The 19,514-nt window shown below is 50.3% G+C and overlaps 1 protein-coding gene across 1 annotated transcript in view; it reads left to right on the forward strand.

Annotated features, from left to right (window-relative positions):
- Window positions 1-19,514, forward strand: part of LOC135238344 (arf-GAP with coiled-coil, ANK repeat and PH domain-containing protein 3-like) — a 92,763-nt gene that overhangs the window by 33,435 nt on the left and 39,814 nt on the right. Inside the window, exons 2-4 of the mRNA XM_064306131.1 lie at window positions 5,837-5,894; window positions 11,598-11,717; window positions 13,023-13,076. Coding sequence (XP_064162201.1) covers window positions 5,837-5,894; window positions 11,598-11,717; window positions 13,023-13,076 — 232 coding nt within the window. The remainder of the gene's footprint in view (window positions 1-5,836; window positions 5,895-11,597; window positions 11,718-13,022; window positions 13,077-19,514) is intronic.

The following is a 19,514-nucleotide window of genomic DNA, read 5'->3' on the forward strand; positions in this document are numbered from 1 at the left end:
GAGCGAGGGTCTCAGCGAGGGAGCGCACACAAGGAAGCGCGCGGCTAAGAATAGCCCCGTGCTGAGCGTGCTCAGTGGAGCGCAGGAGGTGAAGGCAAGCCCCGACCCCCCCCCCCCTCCCGCCCACTCGCCCCCCCACCCCCCCACCCAACCCCCCCACTCCCCGTCCTTCACTACCAGCCTGCTCATCCGCACGCGAGCCGCACGGCACTCGTGCGAAACGAGAGCGAGGCGATCGATATTCAAACGACACGCATCATCATCCTTCTGAGGATAAGTGCCAATCTCCCAATGGGGGAACATCGTGTGCCAACCCCCCCCAACCCCCCCCCCCACCCGCTTTGCATCCCCCTCCCCGCCCCCCCCAGTGCCAGTTCTCCCTGTCTCTAATGCCTGCGGAGCCACAGCCTGCACGCGGAATGGAACAGAGCGTCTCCTGCTCAGCGTTAGCGCAGACGCTCCTGTGTTAGCTGCCGCGTACGCCGCATTAATGCGCTCCCTTCCCGCTGCCAGTGCGTGGCTCGCATACCGTGTGTCTCTCAGTCTGCGGCTTAATGCAGATGAGCCCGTCTTAAAGACTGCTGCCCGCCTGCCTGCCTGCCACAGACCCCGCTCCAGGAGCCGGGTGAGTTCTGCAGCCTTAGTGGCCATGTTTAAAACCCTGGGATATCAGTGTCGTTTTTGCCGACTTGGTTAAGACGGTAATGCAAACGGTTAAAACGGTTTAACAAACAGACAACAGCTGCTTACGGTCGTCCCTGTTCCGGTCGGCCTGAGTCAGAGACGATCTCGGGGAATCTGTAATGATATAGAGTTTCATAGCGGCTCTCCGATTCCGCTCTGGCGGATGGCGGGATGGCGGGATGGCTGTTGAGAGACGACGACAGAATGACGCGTCTCCCGCTGCACCGCACGGTCCGCCAGCGGGCCCAGCTGGCGCCGACGCCGCTGCTGTTCATGGGTCAGTACCTGTGCCCGCCTCCCCCTGGTTACACTGTTCCACCTGCTGGTGCGCGTGTGGGGCCACCGGCTCCGCGTGCGGGGGGAAGTGGGGGAGCGGGGAGAGGGGGGGTCACAGCAATCCCCCAGCGCGCTTATGGCCACCTGCACCCCCCCCCGTTCCTTCTGAAGCCTAAAGCGCTCCTGGTCTGACAATGTGCCGGTGGGCGTGGCCTGTCTTCCTGCCCCAAAGCCGAGCGGCACATTCTCTGAACGATCAGCTGTCCGTTTACCCTCCCAGGTGAAAGGGAGTGGCCGTGACCTTTAACCCCTGAGCCACACAGCGGACGTTGCTGTGTTGTTGGTACAAGCACCACCCCCCCCCAACCTATTTTTTTTTCTATTATGGAATGGCAGGGCAGCATCCTTAATAAAGACCACACCTCATTTCAGTGGACCTCTGCCTTTGTTTTTATACCCTCTGAGAAGTTGGGTGGCTAAAACCATGAGCTCACCTTCCCTGGAGACACACTGTCAGCCCATGAGTGGGACACAGCAAGAGCACGGCCATTCCATTTTATTAGCACCCTATCTGCTCATGCTATATAATATAGTATAATATAATATCTCACAATTTTTTACCTCTACTGATCAGTGTGTGGGCATGCTGGCAAAAAAGCTTTTCTTGCCATTCCTATCATCAAAATCTTGATTTTTAGGCCCCCCTGCCCCCCCCTCCCCCATGAAAAAAAATAAATAAATAAATATCCACTCCCTCCTGTTGTGTGTATTTAAACTGTTGAGATTGATTTTGAATGTGGTGTGCATAGCATAAAGCTAATCCGTTAGAGGTGGAGAGGTGCACTAAAAGGCCTGGTGACGACTGGGGGCCTATTGATTTGCCATTACTGCTGACCGTCAAATTCTGGAACCTTCTGGCCTGAGTGGGCACAGACTCCCAACGGCAGCAGCTCCGGCCCACTTAGGGGTTGCCATGACGATCAGCCCCCGCGGCAGGCGACTCCATTACTGGAGAGCCACGTGCTTGCCAAATGGAGGGGGGGGGGAGCACTTTGTGATGGGGAGGGGAGGGAAGGGAGGGGGGGGCTAGCAGCTGTCCCTCACGCTAACCCCCCTCCCTTACTGAGCACGCATCCAGAGGGCAGGCAGCTGAGGGATGGATGGGGAGAAGCGCTCAGCCAATCACGGCTGAGCGTGGGGCTCTGCCATCCCCGCACGGCCCGTGGCACATTTTCGCCCTTAGGGCTGATGAAGCTGTCCGTGTGATGTTGAGCCAAGATGGCCGCTGACATTTCCATCTCCCTCTCTCAGAGCGCATCTCCTTCAGAGTCTGTCTGTCATGGTTTCCCCCAGGATAGCAGTTAGTGGAGGGGGGGGGGAGGTGCCTCAGAGGGTAAGCAGTGGTGGAGTGAAGCGGCAAGCCGTGGTGTTCACATGGTGTAGCCCACACCTGGCCAGGCAAAAACATGACTACACAATGCCAGTTTTGTTAAATGGTGCCACCCTGCTTTTTTTCCCTCTTGTCATGGAGATCTGAGTCTGAGGTTTTTATCGTGTCTTCTCAGACGTTGGGGAGGCGCTCGTGAATGCAGCGGAGGTGCGGAGCCTTCCGCTGCTTCACACCCGCGGGAAGCCCTGTCTCTTATTGTGAGAAGTTTTTTATTTTTTTTACCCAGGAAGCCGTGCAGCGACTGAGTGAAGTGAGATGTCTCTGTAGCTCACAGATGTGAAGGTGGGAGATGAAAGGCATTCCCACAGACACGGTCTCTTTCACAGGCTCTCACGCGCACCGGGGAGACTGAGCCCCTTCTTTGGCAGCCTTTTTTGGGTGAACTGTGACAGTCACGGGTGCGGGGTTTCAGGGGTGTGCGGTGATGGAAGGATCCAGAAGATGCACCTCGGTCGCTGTTGATGACAGACTGTGGACTTGAGGAAAGCTGTGTCTTGGATTTGCCAGTTTTTTACCTCCTCTGAGGTAGAAAAATAAAAATAAATAAAATAAAATATCATGGTGTGATCAAGCTTGAGAGACCAAGAACTGAATCTCAATACAACACTGTAGCCTATTGACCATTATTAGTGGATAAATATAATATCTCACATTGTTTTCAAAGGTAAATTTTATAATGTATTATCAGTGTATTATAGGACATTGAGTTACTTATTCACTTTACTGATATGGCAGTACTTCCAGAGTAAAGTCTGTGTGTACTGTCTTTGTTTGGAAAACAGGAAGCGGCAGTTAGGTAATGTAATCGAATGACCTAGCTGAGCGTGTGCTCGGCTGCACGAGCGACGGCACCTGTCAGCTCAGCGCGGCGTTAGGCTTCCTGGCACGCTGTGGGCACACGGTGCGCTTGTCTGAGTGCGTTTGTTCATCGGGCCCACGCATCACAGCGCGTCTCTCTCTCTCTCTCTCTCTCTCTCTCTCTCTCTCTCTCTCTTCTCTCTCTCTCTCTCTCTCTCCCTCCCTCTCTCTCTCTCTCTCTCTCTCTCTCTCTCTCTCTCTCTCTCTCCCGCTTGGACGCACGCTCTCAGACAGACCTCAGAGGAGGAGCGGTGCACGTGCCTCTGCGCTCGGCTGGCCAGGCCTGAAGCACGCAGCCAGGCGGGATTAAATCTGTCTATCTAAGGAGACATCGGAAGAGGCCGCGTGGGGGTGGTGGGAGGGCACGTGTGGCAGGGGCGTGCACGAGGAGGCGGGAGGGAGTGCACGGCAGGGTCGGAGGCTGGGGTACACTGGGGGGGAAGGGCGTGCACAGCGGGCAGGAGGGTGTGCACGATGAGGTGGGAGGAAGTGCATGGCAAAGCTACAGGGAGTGCACAGCCGGGTCAGAGGGAGTGCACGGGTGGTGTGGGGTGAGGAAGGGTGAGGAGGGAGGGGGTGCATGGCGAGGCTGAAGGGGGCGTAGGGCAGCTCGGACGGCTGACGCTCCCGGTAGGTGTTTGCCGCGGATGCTCAAGCTGTGCTGAAATGTCTGGAGCGTTCCTCCCAAAGCGTGAGCCGCGGCTAACTGAGCTCCGCGGCTAACTGAGCTCCTCAGCTAACTGAGCTCCGCGGCTAACTGAGCTCCTTAGCTAACTGAGCTCCACGGCTAACTGAGCTCCTCAGCTAACTGAGCTCCTTAGCTAACTGAGCTCCACGGCTAACTGAGCTCCACGGCTAACTGAGCTCCTCAGCTAACTGAGCTCCTCAGCTAACTGAGCTCCTCAGCTAACTGAGCTCCACGGCTAACTGAGCTCCTCAGCTAACTGAGCTCCGCGGCTAACTGAGCTCCTCAGCTAACTGAGCTCCGCGGCTAACTGAGCTCCTCAGCTAACTGAGCTCCGCGGCTAACTGAGCTCCGCGGCTAACTGAGCTCCTCAGCTGGCTCCCGTTCTGCCCCAGTGGAACATGACCACCTCTCTGAGCTCAACTGCACAGTAATACCACACACACTGCACAGTAATACCACACACACTGCCCAGCAATACCCCACACACTGCACAGTAATACCCCACACACTGCACAACTATTCTACACACTCTGCACAGCTATTCTACACACACTGCACAGTAATACCACACTGACTGCACAGCTATGACACACAAACTGCACAGCTGTTTCATACACACACACACACACACACACATAGTGCAGTCTTTCTGGCCACAGGACTGCATTTCTCTTTCACCACTGCGTTCCTATGATTCAGCTCGTGTGGTTTTTAATGCTCTTCCAGTTTGTGCTGACCAGCTGACGCTGCTGCATGGCATGCGGGATAAGAGCCTTCATGTGGCGTGCCATCATAATAGTAACCTTGACTGCGGATGTGTGGGCGGACTCACTTCTGATGGACGGAATGCATCTCGTTTCATGCTTAAGTAACAAGTGGTTTGCCTGCTCATAGCTTCCAGAAGTGTGTGAGTGTGTGTGTGTGTGTCCGTGTGTGTGTGCGTGTGTGTGTGTGTGCGTCTGTGTGTGTGTCCGTCTGTGTGTGTCTGTGTGTGTCTGTGTGTGTGTGTGTGTGTGTGTGTGTGTGTGTGTGTGTAGAAATATAGCCCCTCCCACCTTGCTCACAGGAATTCCTGGGCAGGCTGCTCTGTAATATTGGCTGTAACCCGTCTCCATCTCCACCTCCACCTCCTGAACAGCTCCCTATGATCTGGCTTTAAAGCAGGCGTTCCTCTGATGGGGGTTGGGTCCCCACCCCACCCCGGAGGGTCACACCCTGACCTCAGTCTTCAGGGTGTGGTAGTCCTGGGTGTGGGGGGGTGATGATGGATGGGGGTGCAAACCCAAACCCCTTCACTATGTGGTGCCCGAACACACTGCTGTCCCAGTCACAAAACTGCCACCCGAGCTTTGATCTGTTCCACCTAGAAAGGGTTTACTGCCCAAATCAGCCCAACCCACAGCCATCGTGTTTGGGCTGGGCTGGGTTGGGCTGATTTTGGCTATGGCTGTGTTTTTGTGGAGGAGCGGTGAGAGAACTGGACATAGAGGAAGCAGATTGCTGGGAGGAGCTGCACTCTTGCACCCAGCATGACTTGCTTCAGTAAATGTCCTCCTGTATGTAAGATGCAAGTTGTGTAGGCCGGCCTGAATAATGGTCATATGCAAAGCAAATAAATAATTCATCGTTTTATTCAAGGCTGACTTTGCTATTGATTGCGAGGGGTGCAGCGGCGCGTACTGTTATGTTTTCTTTTTTTCCAAGTCGTTTAACGCTTACTTGTGATTCCGTCGAATCTGTGCAAAGGGTTCGGAAGTGGCCCCTTTTGCGCACTGACGGGGAGCACGTTATGTCTGTGCATCTCGAGCGGGGAAATGAGAAGTGTGTATTTGTGTCACTCAAAACCGGTTTCTGCTTTTTTTCCTCTTTTTTTTACGCAGGGCGAACATCGATGAAGTGGAGACAGACGTGGTGGAAATCGAAGCTAAGCTAGATAAGGTAAGGCCTGTGGGCTGGTCCTGTGGGAGGGGCCTGCTGAGGGGGGGCTGTTGGAGGGGGGGCACGTATTTCCACCATTTTCAGTTTTGACAGAAGGTGCTCACTGAGCTCCCCCATGGGCATCTGCTTCTGGCCTCTGGTTTTTCACGCCTGTCATTTCATTTTGTCATTTTTAAAATGTATTTCTTTGAGATCAGCTGTCTGGGAAATGTCCTGCACACATTCCTGTGTTGTCTTGCCACTTTCCTGCTTCTTGATAACGCAAACGTCAATGACACAATGTACACTACGTTTCTAACAGTATGTGGACACCTGAACATCACACCCTCATGGATTTTTTGAACATCTCATTTCAAAACTATGGGCATTAATATGGAGTTGGATTTCCCTTTGCTGCTGTAACAGCCTCCACTGTTCTGGGAAGGCTGTCCAGTAGATTTTGGAACATGGCTGTGGGGATTCTCTTCCGTTCTGCCACAGGAGCATTAGTGAGGTCGGGCAATGATGTTGGGCGCAAGGCCTTGGCGTTTCAGTTGATCCCAAAAGTGTTTGATGGGGTAGAGGTCAGGGCTCTGTGCAGGCCAGTCAGGTTCTTCCCCATCAAACTCAGCAGCCTATTTCTTTATGGACATTGCTGAGTGAGCAGGGTCATTGTAATACTGAAACAGGAAAGGGCCATCCCCAAACTGTTGCCACAAAGTTGGAAGCACACAATTCTCTAGAAAGTTATTGTATGTTGTAGCATTAAGATTTCTCTTCTCTGGAACTAGGGGGCCGAGCCCAAACCATGAAAAACAGCCCCAGGCCATTATCCCTCCTCCACCAAACTTTAGAGTTGGCACTTGGCACCATGCAGTCCGCCAAACCCAGATCCATCCGTCAGGCTGCCAGATAGCGACGCATGATTCATCACTCCAGAGAACGCGTTTCTACAGCTCCAGAGTCCAATGGCGGTGTGTTTTACACCACTTCCAACCGACGGTTGGCATCGCACATGGTGATCTTAGTCTTATGTGTGGCTGCTCGGCCATGAAAATCTATTTCATGAAGCTCCTGACAAACAGCTTTTGTGCTGACGTTGCTTCCAGAGGCAGTCTGGAACTCTGAAGTGTGTTGCAATCGAGGACATGGTTTTTACACGCAACGCTCTTTAGCGCTCGCCGGTCCCGTTCTGTGAGCTTGTGCGGCCTACCGCTTCGTGGATGAGCTGTTGTTGCTCCTCTGTATGTTTTCACTTCACAGTAACAGCACTTGCAGTTGACCGGGGCAACTCTAGCAGGGCAGATATTTGACAGACTGACTTGTTGGAAAGGTGGCATCCTATGGCAGTGCCATGTTGAACGTCACTAAGCTCTCCAGTACAACCCAGTCTACTGCCAATGTTTGTCAATGGAGACTGCATGGCTGTATGCTTGATTTTATGCACCTGTTAGCTATGAGTGTGGCTGAAATAGCCAGTACTGCTAATTAGAAGGGGTGTCCACACACCTTTGGCAATGTAGTGTATCGTACCTGGTTCAACATTTGATGTGTTTCTCTGAAGTGCCATTTACAGCAACTTGATGTCGCTGCATCTATATAAAAAAAAAAAGAAACATAGTTTTCATGAAAAATAGAATATGAGTAGTACAGACAACTCAACCTGAAAACAGCCTGGCAGTGACTCGGCAGTAAGCCTCCAGTTCTTGTAGAAATGCAGCACGTAGCATTCCGGACTAGGTGTATATTTATCTGAGGTTGCCATGGCGAGACAGAAGATTTTACCAGTTTGTATCTCCTCAGCATTCTCGCTGCAACCTGTATTTCATGCGTCAAAACCAAACTTTTCCTCTCTATCAGCAAAAGATCATTTGGAGTTTGATGGTTTCACTGGGACTTAACTCCTCCTCCTCCGTGACCATTGATGTGACGACTTATTTTGAATTGGACGATACTGTGAAGTGCTGTCAAATCAGATTTTTTTCTCTCTCCAATCTATATTTCCAAAGTCACAATAACTAAATTTAAGTCATAACTAAGAGTCTTGTTTTAGTTTAATCTATACTGCAGCCTCCGATATTTAGCTTTACAATGAGGGAAAGGGGGGGACATTGTACCAGGATATATAAGATAGATAAATCTATTTTGTAGCCCATGGTCAATTGGCATTATACAAAATTAGCTGGCACGATCGGCTATTACATTCATTCAGACACAAAATAGATTTCAAACATTTAACACTGTGTATTAAAACATTGTGTACCTGGAAGTATCTGTGTCCCATAATACATTTGTCCCCTCAGGTGAAATTGAATTAGGGACCAGACTAGTTTAATTGAGATTAACATAACTGTTAAATCACTTTAAGAGCAACCAGGCGTGTATCAATTAAGCATTCATTCCCTTACAGTAATGACTTCCAAATGAAAGCTAACAGATTAAGCCCTACCGACTGGGGAATGGCGTCAGGGAACGGCAGCTCGTTGACTTGTTTGTGGAAAGTGCGGAGCTCATTTCTTTGTCGTTAAGGTATCCGGGAGGCTGGAGGTATCCGGGAGGAAAAAGCGCTATGTCAGACGGCCGTTCCTCAGCCTGTCCTGTCGTGCTGTGAAAGACGCTAACGTTCACTATTATACAACCTGACAACGGGCGCATGTTTATTACGGCTGTAATGCGGTGTTTTTACACTCGAAATGATGTCCCCTGTGCTTTATGTGTGACAGGACTACAGTAATTGCAGCCACTGACTGACTGAGGGTTAGGGTCTCTGAAATTAGCTAATCATGTACCATTAGTTGAAAGAGACAGAGCCCCTCAACATTGCCTGTTTTTTTTTTGTATGAGAGTAGGGATGAAATTCACAACTCAGCACAGGCCTTCGTGTGTCCAGCTGCATGCTTCAGGTTTATGGGGCCAAGTTACCTTTGATTCCCTTGCTGCCAAGGGCAACCTAGGACATTATCTTCAACCTGGTTGGAATTGCATGAGGTGTAAGCAATCTCTGTAGTAATAGTAGTAGTGCGTCGTTGTGGTCTACATACAGACAGATTATTCAAATGTCTAATGTAATCACTGTGCTCTAAATGTGGAGTTTTTTTAACATTTCAGGGAGGTCGAGGAGCAGGATTGTGTCTGACATGTTTTTTAAGTGTCCTGTCGCAGCCTGATGTTTGGCTGTAACCGCTGTGATGTCATCACCCAATCTGCTCCGCAATCTGAATCCAAAACAAATACGTATTTGACCCCGGTCTAGAACACCAACATGCACGTGATGTCTGTTACGGGAAAATATCTGTCCTGCAGAAAAGAGGCTCTCAGTGAGGACACACAGTCAGCCTGGTTGTGTTTTCTGTGGTTGCAGTTTGTGTTGATTTAAAACGGCATTCTTTCCCCATGAGATAATGTGGGGTGGTTGTGAGGTCATCAGATTATCAGATCAGGTGTTGAAGGGAATGACAGGGCGAAAGGGGTCAGGTCGTAAGGTTCCTCCTCTTCTCCCGTGTCTTTGGTAAACGGGCGCTAGCGTAGCCACACCCGGCTCACGTGTAAACCAACACGCGGCTCACGCGTGTTGAACCCCCCCCCGAGCGATTCCGTGTCCCACTGCCCCGCTAATCTTTATCCTTAGGAGAGCAAAAAGGAAAACAGAACCTGGGATGGAAAAAAGGGGGTTCCTCTTTCCCTCCGTCGGGAAGCAGCTGGGGTTACTTCCCCTGAAGCGAGACGCGAGGCGCTCCATCGTCCCGCTGGGGCTCCCCGGGGGAACTTTTTTTGGGGGGGATTATCCGGAGGAGAGGGTGTAAGGCTGGCTGCACACCAGCTGTTAGAGGAGGGGTTTAGCCCGCCCAGGGGAAGCCAAAATGACCCGCCTGTCGCACGGTTGCTAATTCTCTCGAAAATGATCTTCCTCTGCCGGTTGCGTCATATTTTCTTAAGGACGCTGTTCTTGTTATTGTTGGTGTGGTGGCCAAAGCTGTGACACAATGGGTCTCTTCACGTGTGATAGTGCGGGGCAGGGTTGAACATCCTGGGGGTTGGTGCGTCACCCCACCTGAAACGGGGCTGCAGGTGGGGATCCGTGTGTGCCCCGCCCGTAGCTGCCCCCCCCACGGCACTGCCCCCCCTCCCCCCCATTCGGTACGCACAGCTCCACATACAGCCAGCCGGACTGGTTTCTCTAAATCCACCCGACAACGGGGGCATTGTGCTGGGCGGCCTGGGCCGGAACGTGCCAGAATCTTCCGGAATAACGGACGGGTACCTTGACATCCGATCACCTGTTCCAGGGCTGTCTAGGAGAATGCCCATGCTGTGTGAACGCTTTAGTTTAGCCCTGCCCCTCCACTGGAGAGCCATTTTTTAAAATGTTGAATACTTGGCTGTATATCACACGGCGGCATGTGTCGTGTGTAACGAAGTGGAAACAGGAAGTTTGATACTGTACTTCACGTTACATAAATCATCTGTTCGCATGTTTTCGGCGAATAGGCGTGTAACCGCATCTCAAGCACACAAACGCAAGCTTTGGCCCACAGTATGATTTGTGGCGACAGATGGCCAAGCGCACTATGGCTATCGTTCCAGTATACGGTCTATAGATTCTGAATAAGAGCATCTGTTGACTGAATGTGATGCACACGCTAGATATTTTATATCACACATTCCAGTATTAATTCAGCATTTACTATTTTATCATTTGTCTTCTGTTCTTCACATCTGTAGTACCCATAATCCAAAGCATCAGTAACGGCATTAAAAAAAATGATTTGTTTCATTGCAATGTATTGCTTTTGTTAGGGTGGCAGTTCATTGGTCGGTTCCTCCAGTTGCTGCGCCGTTTCATTGGTTGCCGGCAGTACAGGGAACAGGCGCACGCCCTCGCTCTTCGGGCTGTGATTGGAGGCTTGGGGCAAACCTGCAAGCGTACCGTGGGCCTTGTGATCACTGAGCCGGGCCTGATGGCTTTTTAGCATCTGTGAGCCGAGGAGTGGGGCTTGGAGGCTTTTGCATCGCGCGCAATATCGCCGCCGCGAGGGTGCAGATATGGCCCCTCACACCTGTTGCTGGGAAGGCCGGGGAAGGCCACTTGGGGAAGGCCGCTTGGCTCTGTTCCCGAAGCCCCGGTGGGATAGAATGGCTTTTCGATGCCATGACTCATGTTAGGCCTCTGAGCTTAATGGCCTGGAACATGCCAGTGCCCCCATTGCTTCACACCTCCTCATTACATCTGTGTGAAGGACTGTTGGGAGGCCCAGTTTGAGGCTATTCAGGAAAAGAAATGACACGCTTATTCTGAGAACATTGTGTTTAACCGCGGCTTCTTGATGACTTGGAATGTGTTTGACATAATTCCTTCCCAAAAAAAAGTCTGAAGTTTTGTTGGTTGAAGGCTGTGTTTTTTCTACCACATACAAAGGCCTGTTTCTTTTGATTGTATCATTTTGAAAAAATGATACAATAACTGGAGATAAATAGGCTTGTAATTACCCTTTTGTACTGAGTCCGCAAGGGGGAAAACATCACATTCAGTTACTGATCCTTTCGTTTTTTGTGTCTGGAGCAAAATGACTCAAAGGGTTTCCCCATGCTTGTTAATTTATCTTAAGATTAATCGCGTGCGTTGATTGAAAACAGCAAACCGAATTGTGCTCATGCCAAGAACAGACCTTCTCGGGGCTGGCTGATGATGAAGTTCTTGTTCTGTTCTCTCCCTCCCTCTTCCAGCTGGTGAAGCTATGCAGTGGGATGATCGAGGCGGGTCGGGCGTACGTCAGCGCCAACAAGCTCTTCGTCACCGGCGTCCGGGACCTGTCCCAGCAGTGCAAGAATGACCAGATGATCTCGGTAAGGGGTTTAGGGCTATGGGGGTCCGGCTGATGTCTCCTATTCCTGTAAGGTGTGAGAGCACAAATACGTGATCATAATGTTCTTAACTGAACATTCTAATGATGATGTCACAGTCTCTGCTGGTAATTGAGAGCAGTGGAGTTCTGGAGAAACCTGCTCTTCAAAGGGATTCCAGTCTGTGGCTGTAACTGGTGCTTATACAAAATGTCAGTTGAAGATATGATTGAGCTAATGAAAGAGTGGATGTTGGCACAGAATCCTGCACCCCTGCTTCATCAGCACATATCTACATTACTCTCATTGAACCTTCTTTCTTATCCCTAATTCTGATATTTATAGTCGGTCCTAAACCTGAAGTTGTATTGTCCATTTTCCACGTTTGTCAGCAGTGGCTGGTCTGTACGGATACCTGAGGGTCTGTTTTCATTTTACACAGGCAACATGCAGAAATCGTATAAAATATATCTCCCTACTTTCTTAGATTTTTTTTTTTTTTTTTTTTGGGATGTGAGCTAGCAGCATCCTGCTTTGAGGCTTTGGCTGGGTCGGTGTTTTTGAATCCTGATTTTGGGAGAGATTAGTCAGCGAGAGGGAGGCTCAGGTCCGTAGGCTCACCGGTTCTTGGCTCCGTGACTGGGCCGGAGCAGGAGCAGATCCAGGCGGCTCCCCGGGAGTGCGAGCAGACTCTCTGCCGCCAAGGGGAAGTTGTTTTAAGGCCTTTCTGGCTCCCCTGCAGCTTTTCCCTGATCGCCTTAAGCCGAATGTTTTATTAAACCGAAAACTCTTCTGCTTTTTTTTTCCGTCATGAAGTGGAATCGGACGTCCAAAGTTACGTTGTGCTACTTCAGTGTCTTGACCGTGTCGACAGTTCCTGCCGGAGTGGTGTTTGTGCCCTTTCTGTTAAACCGTTCACTATAGACCCTACGGGTGCGTTGTCCTTTATATCCCATGGGTTCTCTCCTGTGAATTTGTGAATATTTTTTTGTGAATGAGTGTCTCATGTGAATGAGTGTATCTCTCAATGTGAATGAGTGTATCTGTGGTTGTGAATGAGTGTATCTCTTGTTGTGAACAAGCATATGAGTTATTCTGAACAAGTGTATCTCTTGTTGTGAACAAAGAAATCTCTGGTGAACGAGTGTACCTTGTTGTGAACGAGCACATCGCTGGTTGTGAACAAGGATATTTCTTGTTGTGGACGAGTTTATCTTGTTGTGAGCGAGTGTATCTCTTGAGTGCATCTCTTATCGAGTGAATCTCTTGTGGTCGACCGTAACGCCCTACGCTCTGCTCTCATTGCAGGAGTGCCTGGAGAAGTGCGGGGAGCGTCTCCAGGAAATCGTCAACTACCACACGGTGAGTCGCCGTCCCGTCCGCCGTCGCAGTGAGGCCGCTCGCGAAGGCCGCTGATCACGGGACGGGTCCGCAGAGAGGCCGACGCCGTGACGTCACCACATCTTGAAGCACTAATGCGGACGGGCGTTCTCTTCTCTCCCGGGCCCATCGTTGCGAAACTACGTTACTCACCGACCAGGGGCGTGTACCAGTCCTGCACGTGCGGTGGGGAATAGCTGTTCATGTGGTTTTAGCATCCTTTGGGTTTCAATGGTCCAACATGTCCTGCTGTCCTCTGTGGCTGTTGAGCAAGAGCCTTCATGTACAGCCTTTTTGGGAGACGGCTCTCCTGAAAACAACTCAAAGCGATGTGCAGTAGCGCCTCAGTTAAATCATGTGGAGCCCGGGAGAGGAAGCCGGTATTCATGGGGACCTGGTGAGCGATGGTGACCCGGTGTTTGGTTTCAGTGAGCGGTGTGCGTATGTGTGAGGCGATGGCTCTGATCAAGTCAAGATCCGTTCGTTCGTTTGGGAGGAGGAGGGTTTTTAATGTGGAAACGCAGCGAGTGAGGAAAGGGTTTTCGGGGAGATTGCAGGCAGGAGCTACATGTGGACTCGTATGTTACCATGGCGACCTCGCCATTCTGTGACGGAGGAAATTCCGAGGCTGTGGCATAACGGACTTGTGGCTTTTTAATGTGTTGACCCAACGACTGGTAATCCTTTCTTTCTTGGACCCTCCCTTTTCTTCCTGTTCTTCTTGTTTTTTAACTTATTTTCCGTTTTATGGCAATTTAACCGCAGTTGTGAGGTGCGTCCACGTCAGGATTTACGAGGACCCAGCTGCCCCGGAGTACTCCCGGGTTCCGGTGTCGTGGGTTGCGCAACGTCGTCGTGAAAAACACTCGTTTCTGCATTTCCGCGCTCCGTTCGGCCGCAGTCGATGGTTGTGCTCTTAACCGCAAGCCTCTAGAGCCTGTGGATTGCAGCCACCCACTGCTAACTGAAGGAGATTTTCACTCTTTACAGACATGGTTTCATTTTTTTTTTAAAGTCCTGGGAGTGGGTGAAGGAGTGCTTTATCAGCACCCCGCAGTACTTTTCCCTGGGTACTCGGGCCTGATTTAGCCATCAGTGAAAAGCTGGATTTCACGCAATGCCATCCTCATTAATTAATCTCTTAATGTAATTACTGTTTCCACCCCTTAGGTCACACGGGTCAGAATAGTAATCTAAAAACCGTTGAGCTTGGTGAGTAAAACCGCGGAGGAGCGGTTGCCACCCGCCCCCGCTGCATCGCCATGGATACCCCACTGTATGACGTGGTGCAGTAGTCCTCCTCCCTGCAGGTGGCGCCACATACCGGACCGTCCACTAAGCATACTGCGTACTGTTTAGTGCATATGCGAGGGGCAGTATGCAAAAAAAACGACTTCCTCCATACTGTATTCCAGCCCTAATGTGGAAGTGTCTGCGATGCTGTGCCTCGCTTTTAAGACGAAGATGCGCGTCATATTTATGGGACCAAAATGGTCGTTTACTTCCTGAGAAGCATGCTCCCCAATATACTGAGCAAAACCCCAAAAAATCAGTCCCGGGACTTATCCCATCCTGGCATTTTAAGCACACGATGTTCACTACATTCTCATCCAGTGTACTCAACGAGTGTACTCAATCGCTGAGTGTACTCAACGAGTGTACTCAATCGTAGGCAAGTGCGCCGATTCGGAATGCGCCTCTGGCCGTTGAAATGAACCGCGACACCCTGGCCCCACTCGGCTGATCATCCTTTTACCCTTTAGCCAATAGCATGGCTGCTCGTTCTGCTGATGTCACGCAGCACATCACCCAGCCGCCTCCCAAACCTCTAATCTTGTTTGGAAGCTGTCGCGTGGGCATTACGGTACATTACATCACTTCCTGGCCTGGCAGACAGCCTTACCCAGTGCCTGTCTGGACTGCCGTCCACTTGTGAAGCCGGATGATTGCTACGGTGGTTCAGGCGACGTGCTGTGCCTCGCTCAGGCATGCAGCACCAGTGCTGTCCTGGATTCAAACTCGCAACCTCCCTAAGCCAGTCTTCCTAGCCACTGCATTTGTGGCAGGATTTCTTTCACAGCACGTTGCCCAATAGCACTCCTTAGCACTAAAGGGGTTATCCTCTTAAAAGGCTGCACCTAATGATTTTGGCGGTTTCCCAACTGAACGTGGTGCTGTACCAGTTTTTTTTTTTTTTCTTTTTCCCCAGACGCCCTTGTAAATGCAGGAGATTAACAGTGGCTGCAGCCGGCAGTCTCCTCCCATCTCCCACAGGCAGTAATTAGAGTAACCGTCTGTCTGGCACACGGGGCTGGGTAGAGCAGCAGGGAGCGCATCATTCATCATTCACCTGGATGGGGGTCGATGGGGGGGTCATTTCAGTTGATCGGTGTTTGAGTGCCCAGCAGGGGCATCTTTGGCCATTGTGAGGATGTGGGGAAGCTCTTCTCTGGGGCAGTAGAACAGGGGAGCTCTGGGCAGTAGAATGTTGTCCCAGCTGCTTTTCCACACTGTCTCAGGTGGGGTGTGTGCAAAGGTCAGTGTTTGTCGAAAAAAAAAAAAACAATTTACATTGATGAATTTTAACGGGACCCTGGAATAAATCTGTCCGTCTGTCTGTCTGGTTTGGATTCGGTGTGGACTGTGTGTCCCCAGCGTGGGGGCACCAGTTCGCCTCCTCTTTCATCATCTATGTCAGTGTCTTTTGGAAGAAATAAATCCCCAGAAGAAGAGGAAGAAAGATTGAGTTTTTTCTGCTCCACTGCGGGCCAGCTGGGATGTTGTTGGGATCTGCACTGATCCGCGACACCGTGTTGCATTAGCGAACGCAGCTGAGACACGTCTGCCACAGCAGAGACCCAGCGAGACGCAGTCACACACCACATCCTTCCTACACCCTGAACTGGTGCTCATTGGCTTACAGTAGGGTATGGATGAATGTGCCTAGCTAATCCAGAGTCTAGTCACTGCAATACCATATTTGCCACATCTATAACTATAACAGTTGATGTGGCAAATATGTACACTCGTTATGCCAGACAAAACATAAGAATTCTAAAGCCAGTCTGTTACATCAGTTGGAGTTAATCTCTAAGACGGTCCTTCTGCCAAAACTTACAGCTTCTGAATAGCAACAAGAAATGATGGAGTAGACAATGGGGGGTGTTTACAGAAATGTCACTGACAGGAAAAACTTGCTAAAGTGGCAAATTACCAAATGATGTTGCCATAATTATGCCATAATTATGCTGCCAAGCAAAAACACTCAAGTGTGTAGATCTGTCCAACTACTTACATGATTTTAAACGTCGAATCGGTTTTTTAATGCAGTTGTTGTCTTTTTAACAGGTCATCACTGCACTGGAAACAGGAAATGAGCAGAAACTTGTTAAAATGGGAAGAAACAACCAAATTGCTTGAACACTTTACCTAGAAGTGCTTTGTATTAAGCTCAGCCACAATAATGGGGAAGATAAGGCAGCGATGGTAATAACTTCCATAATGAAAACCATAAGAATCTCATGACTATCGCTGTAATAGCATAACTATAAAGAGACAAAATAATTCTCTACGGTCACAGAAAAATAGAAAAAATAAATTGATTGCAATCACACACACACACACACACACACCATTCTGGTCCAAAGACAATGGAACACAAGCTTAGCTTTGTGTTACTGTCAAAGCCCACCACAGTGTTAGCTCTCGTGTGCAAATAAACAAACATGGAACTCTGAGATACTGTCTGTCTGAAGATATGAAGTAAATGAATTATTATTTTAAAATAAATGCACCCTATTTACATTTTGTGCCATTGGACACGGAGGGTAACGAGGTGTCACGGTGGACACACTGCACACTCAGACGCACAGTGACAGAATCCAGAGAAGAGTGGTATCGTGTTAGATGGGAATTATAATGGAGGCATTCCTGGGCTAGTTGAAATCGTTCCACTCACGTCCCCCGCAGTAAGCGGTGTTTAGCTGAATGGGAAGCAGGCCTGGGAATGACTGAGATGAGAGCGATGTTCGCTTCCTGTGTCTCTGCTCTGCTGTCCCGTGGCACGGGAGGAATGGAGAAAAAAAATTGGCGGGATTTTTGCAGCAGGCCGTTCGGAATCCGCGGTCATGGAAACGCCAGCCAGGAGGAAAGGAATGAGCTCGGAAAATCTCCCACATTAATGTGTGTGTGAGAGTGTGTGTGCGTGTATGTGTATGTGTGAGCATGTGCGTGTGTGTGTGTGCGTGCATGTGTGAGAGTGTATGTGTGCACGTGTGTGTGTATGAGAGAGAGTGTACGTGTGCACGTGTGTGTATGTGTGTGTGTGTGTCTGTGTCTGTGTATGTGTGTGTGTGTATGTTTGAGAGTATGTGTGTGTGTGTGTGTGGGTATGCTTGAGAGTGTGTGTGTGTGTGTGTGTGAGTGTGTGTGTGTGAGTGTATGGGGGTGGGTGGTTGGGGGGGTTGCCAGATTTATTTATTTAATGCAGTGAACCCATTCCTCCACTGGGCCAGCCATGTGACTCCTCACACTGTAACAATGAGAGACAGAGAGGGTGTGGGACAGACAGTCTGCCCCTCATACAGGCCCGTCCCGTCAGTCTGGTATAACCGACAGATTTCTCATTCTTTAATCTTTTATTCTTTCCCTGGAAGGAGTGTACTGGTTATAGCGCCTGGCTTACTACGATCTTTGGACCCACTGCCCCACTCCCCTCGCCCCCTCCCCTGTTGGCGCTGTGGCCTGCGTGAATCGCGCGTGGGAGTTCTGGGGAGCGTTTTTTCCGACGCGTTAGCGCTTAGCGGCTCCCATCAGACGGGTTGCCCACACAGCGCTAGGCGTCAGCGGCTTACCGGCGTCCTGAGATTTAACCGCGGTCGGGCTGGCGGAGGTGGTGAACGTCCTGCCAAAACACGGCGGCTAATCACACCCCCCCCCACCCCACCCCCCCTCCCAAAACTCGTTACAAAGCCGCGAGGAGGGCACACCGAGTGCCGTGTTTTTGTGCGTGTGAGGAACCGAGCCCGGTGTTTATAATCAGCATATTTAGGACCGGTTGAATGGCGCTGATTCTCGTCTAGACGGGGAGCCGCGCTCTTAATCAGGGGGAAGGGCTGGCAATGCCGCGTGTGAGAGCCGTGCGGGCTGCCAGTCCTCCGGGAGGATTGATTGCTGTGTTATCCTGCTCTCCTCTCTTAAAGCTGCTTCCCTTATTTGGAACCTGGAGTTTACATAGCGATGAAGTACTCCTCAGCCCGAGCGTCCCTCTTCTGTGCTCCAAACCCAAAACGTGCTCACTGTTCATGTTTTTGTGGTAAACATTTTATTCATTATTTAGCCAGGCACAATCAGCATCTGTACCAGGTGTATAGGCGCCAAAAGCTTGATTTAACCCATTGAAGAGCCGTCTTTTTGGAACGTATTTTTTTTTTTCCTTTTCTTTAAAATGCTAAGTCGGTGTTCTAGAACTACACTGCTTTCAGTTACCAGTAGTGACTGTGACATCAGCGTTAGAATGTTCAGATAAGAACATTCTAATCATGTAGGCTATGTGATCTTACACCATAAAGGGAAAAAGAGCCGTTTGATGCAGCTCTGACTCGTATTCCCTGGATGAGGTGCAGGGCCATTTGAGCAGCTGAGGGACGATCAGCAGCTGCCGAGTCCAGGGTGCAGCTGGCCAATAAGATTCAATCAGAATGCCGCCGGCCAATAAGATTCAATCAGACTCAGCCTGAAGGCCCGAGGCCAGGAAGTGGTTTATAGGCAGCAGAGTGGCAGAGAGCCAATGAGATGACCTCAGGACAGGGGTGATGTGCTCTGAGCCGTGTGTGGGTGTGTGTGTGTGTGTGTGTGAGCGCTCTGGCTGCTGCATTCTGCAGTAACTGAATGGGTTCTGACGCGAGCATTGTGCATCCGCAATGCTGAAGATGACGACAGTGGGTCAGAACAGCAGGAGCCACGGCGTGTGCAGTGGCTGGATATGGACTGACTCTGCGGCTGTAGTCTCTACTGAAATAGGCCTTTATCGGGCTTAATAATAAAGGATATATTTAATCACGTGATTGTCTCTATGTTAACACACATATACTGTCAATCAGAAAATGACTCTTACACAGAGTAAGCTCAATTCACTGAACAGATTCAATAAACAGTGACAACACTGAATTATTCTGTGGAACAGGATCAGCAGAGTCCTGTATACGTTTGAGGCCTGAGGTTTACAGGTACACATGAGAAATAGCCTCCACTGGCCTCTTCTGTTACGTGCCTTAGAGTCGGCATTCGATGGCAGCTTGTTGTTGATGACAGTACCGAGGTACTTGCACTCTGACACTGTCTGGATATCGCTTCCCTACTTACGTACAGAATTTACATTTACAACACCTGTGCATACATGATTTTTTTCTTTTTGAGAAA

Source organism: Anguilla rostrata, chromosome 13 (genome assembly GCF_018555375.3).
Source record: "Anguilla rostrata isolate EN2019 chromosome 13, ASM1855537v3, whole genome shotgun sequence".
Lineage (NCBI taxonomy): Eukaryota > Metazoa > Chordata > Actinopteri > Anguilliformes > Anguillidae > Anguilla > Anguilla rostrata.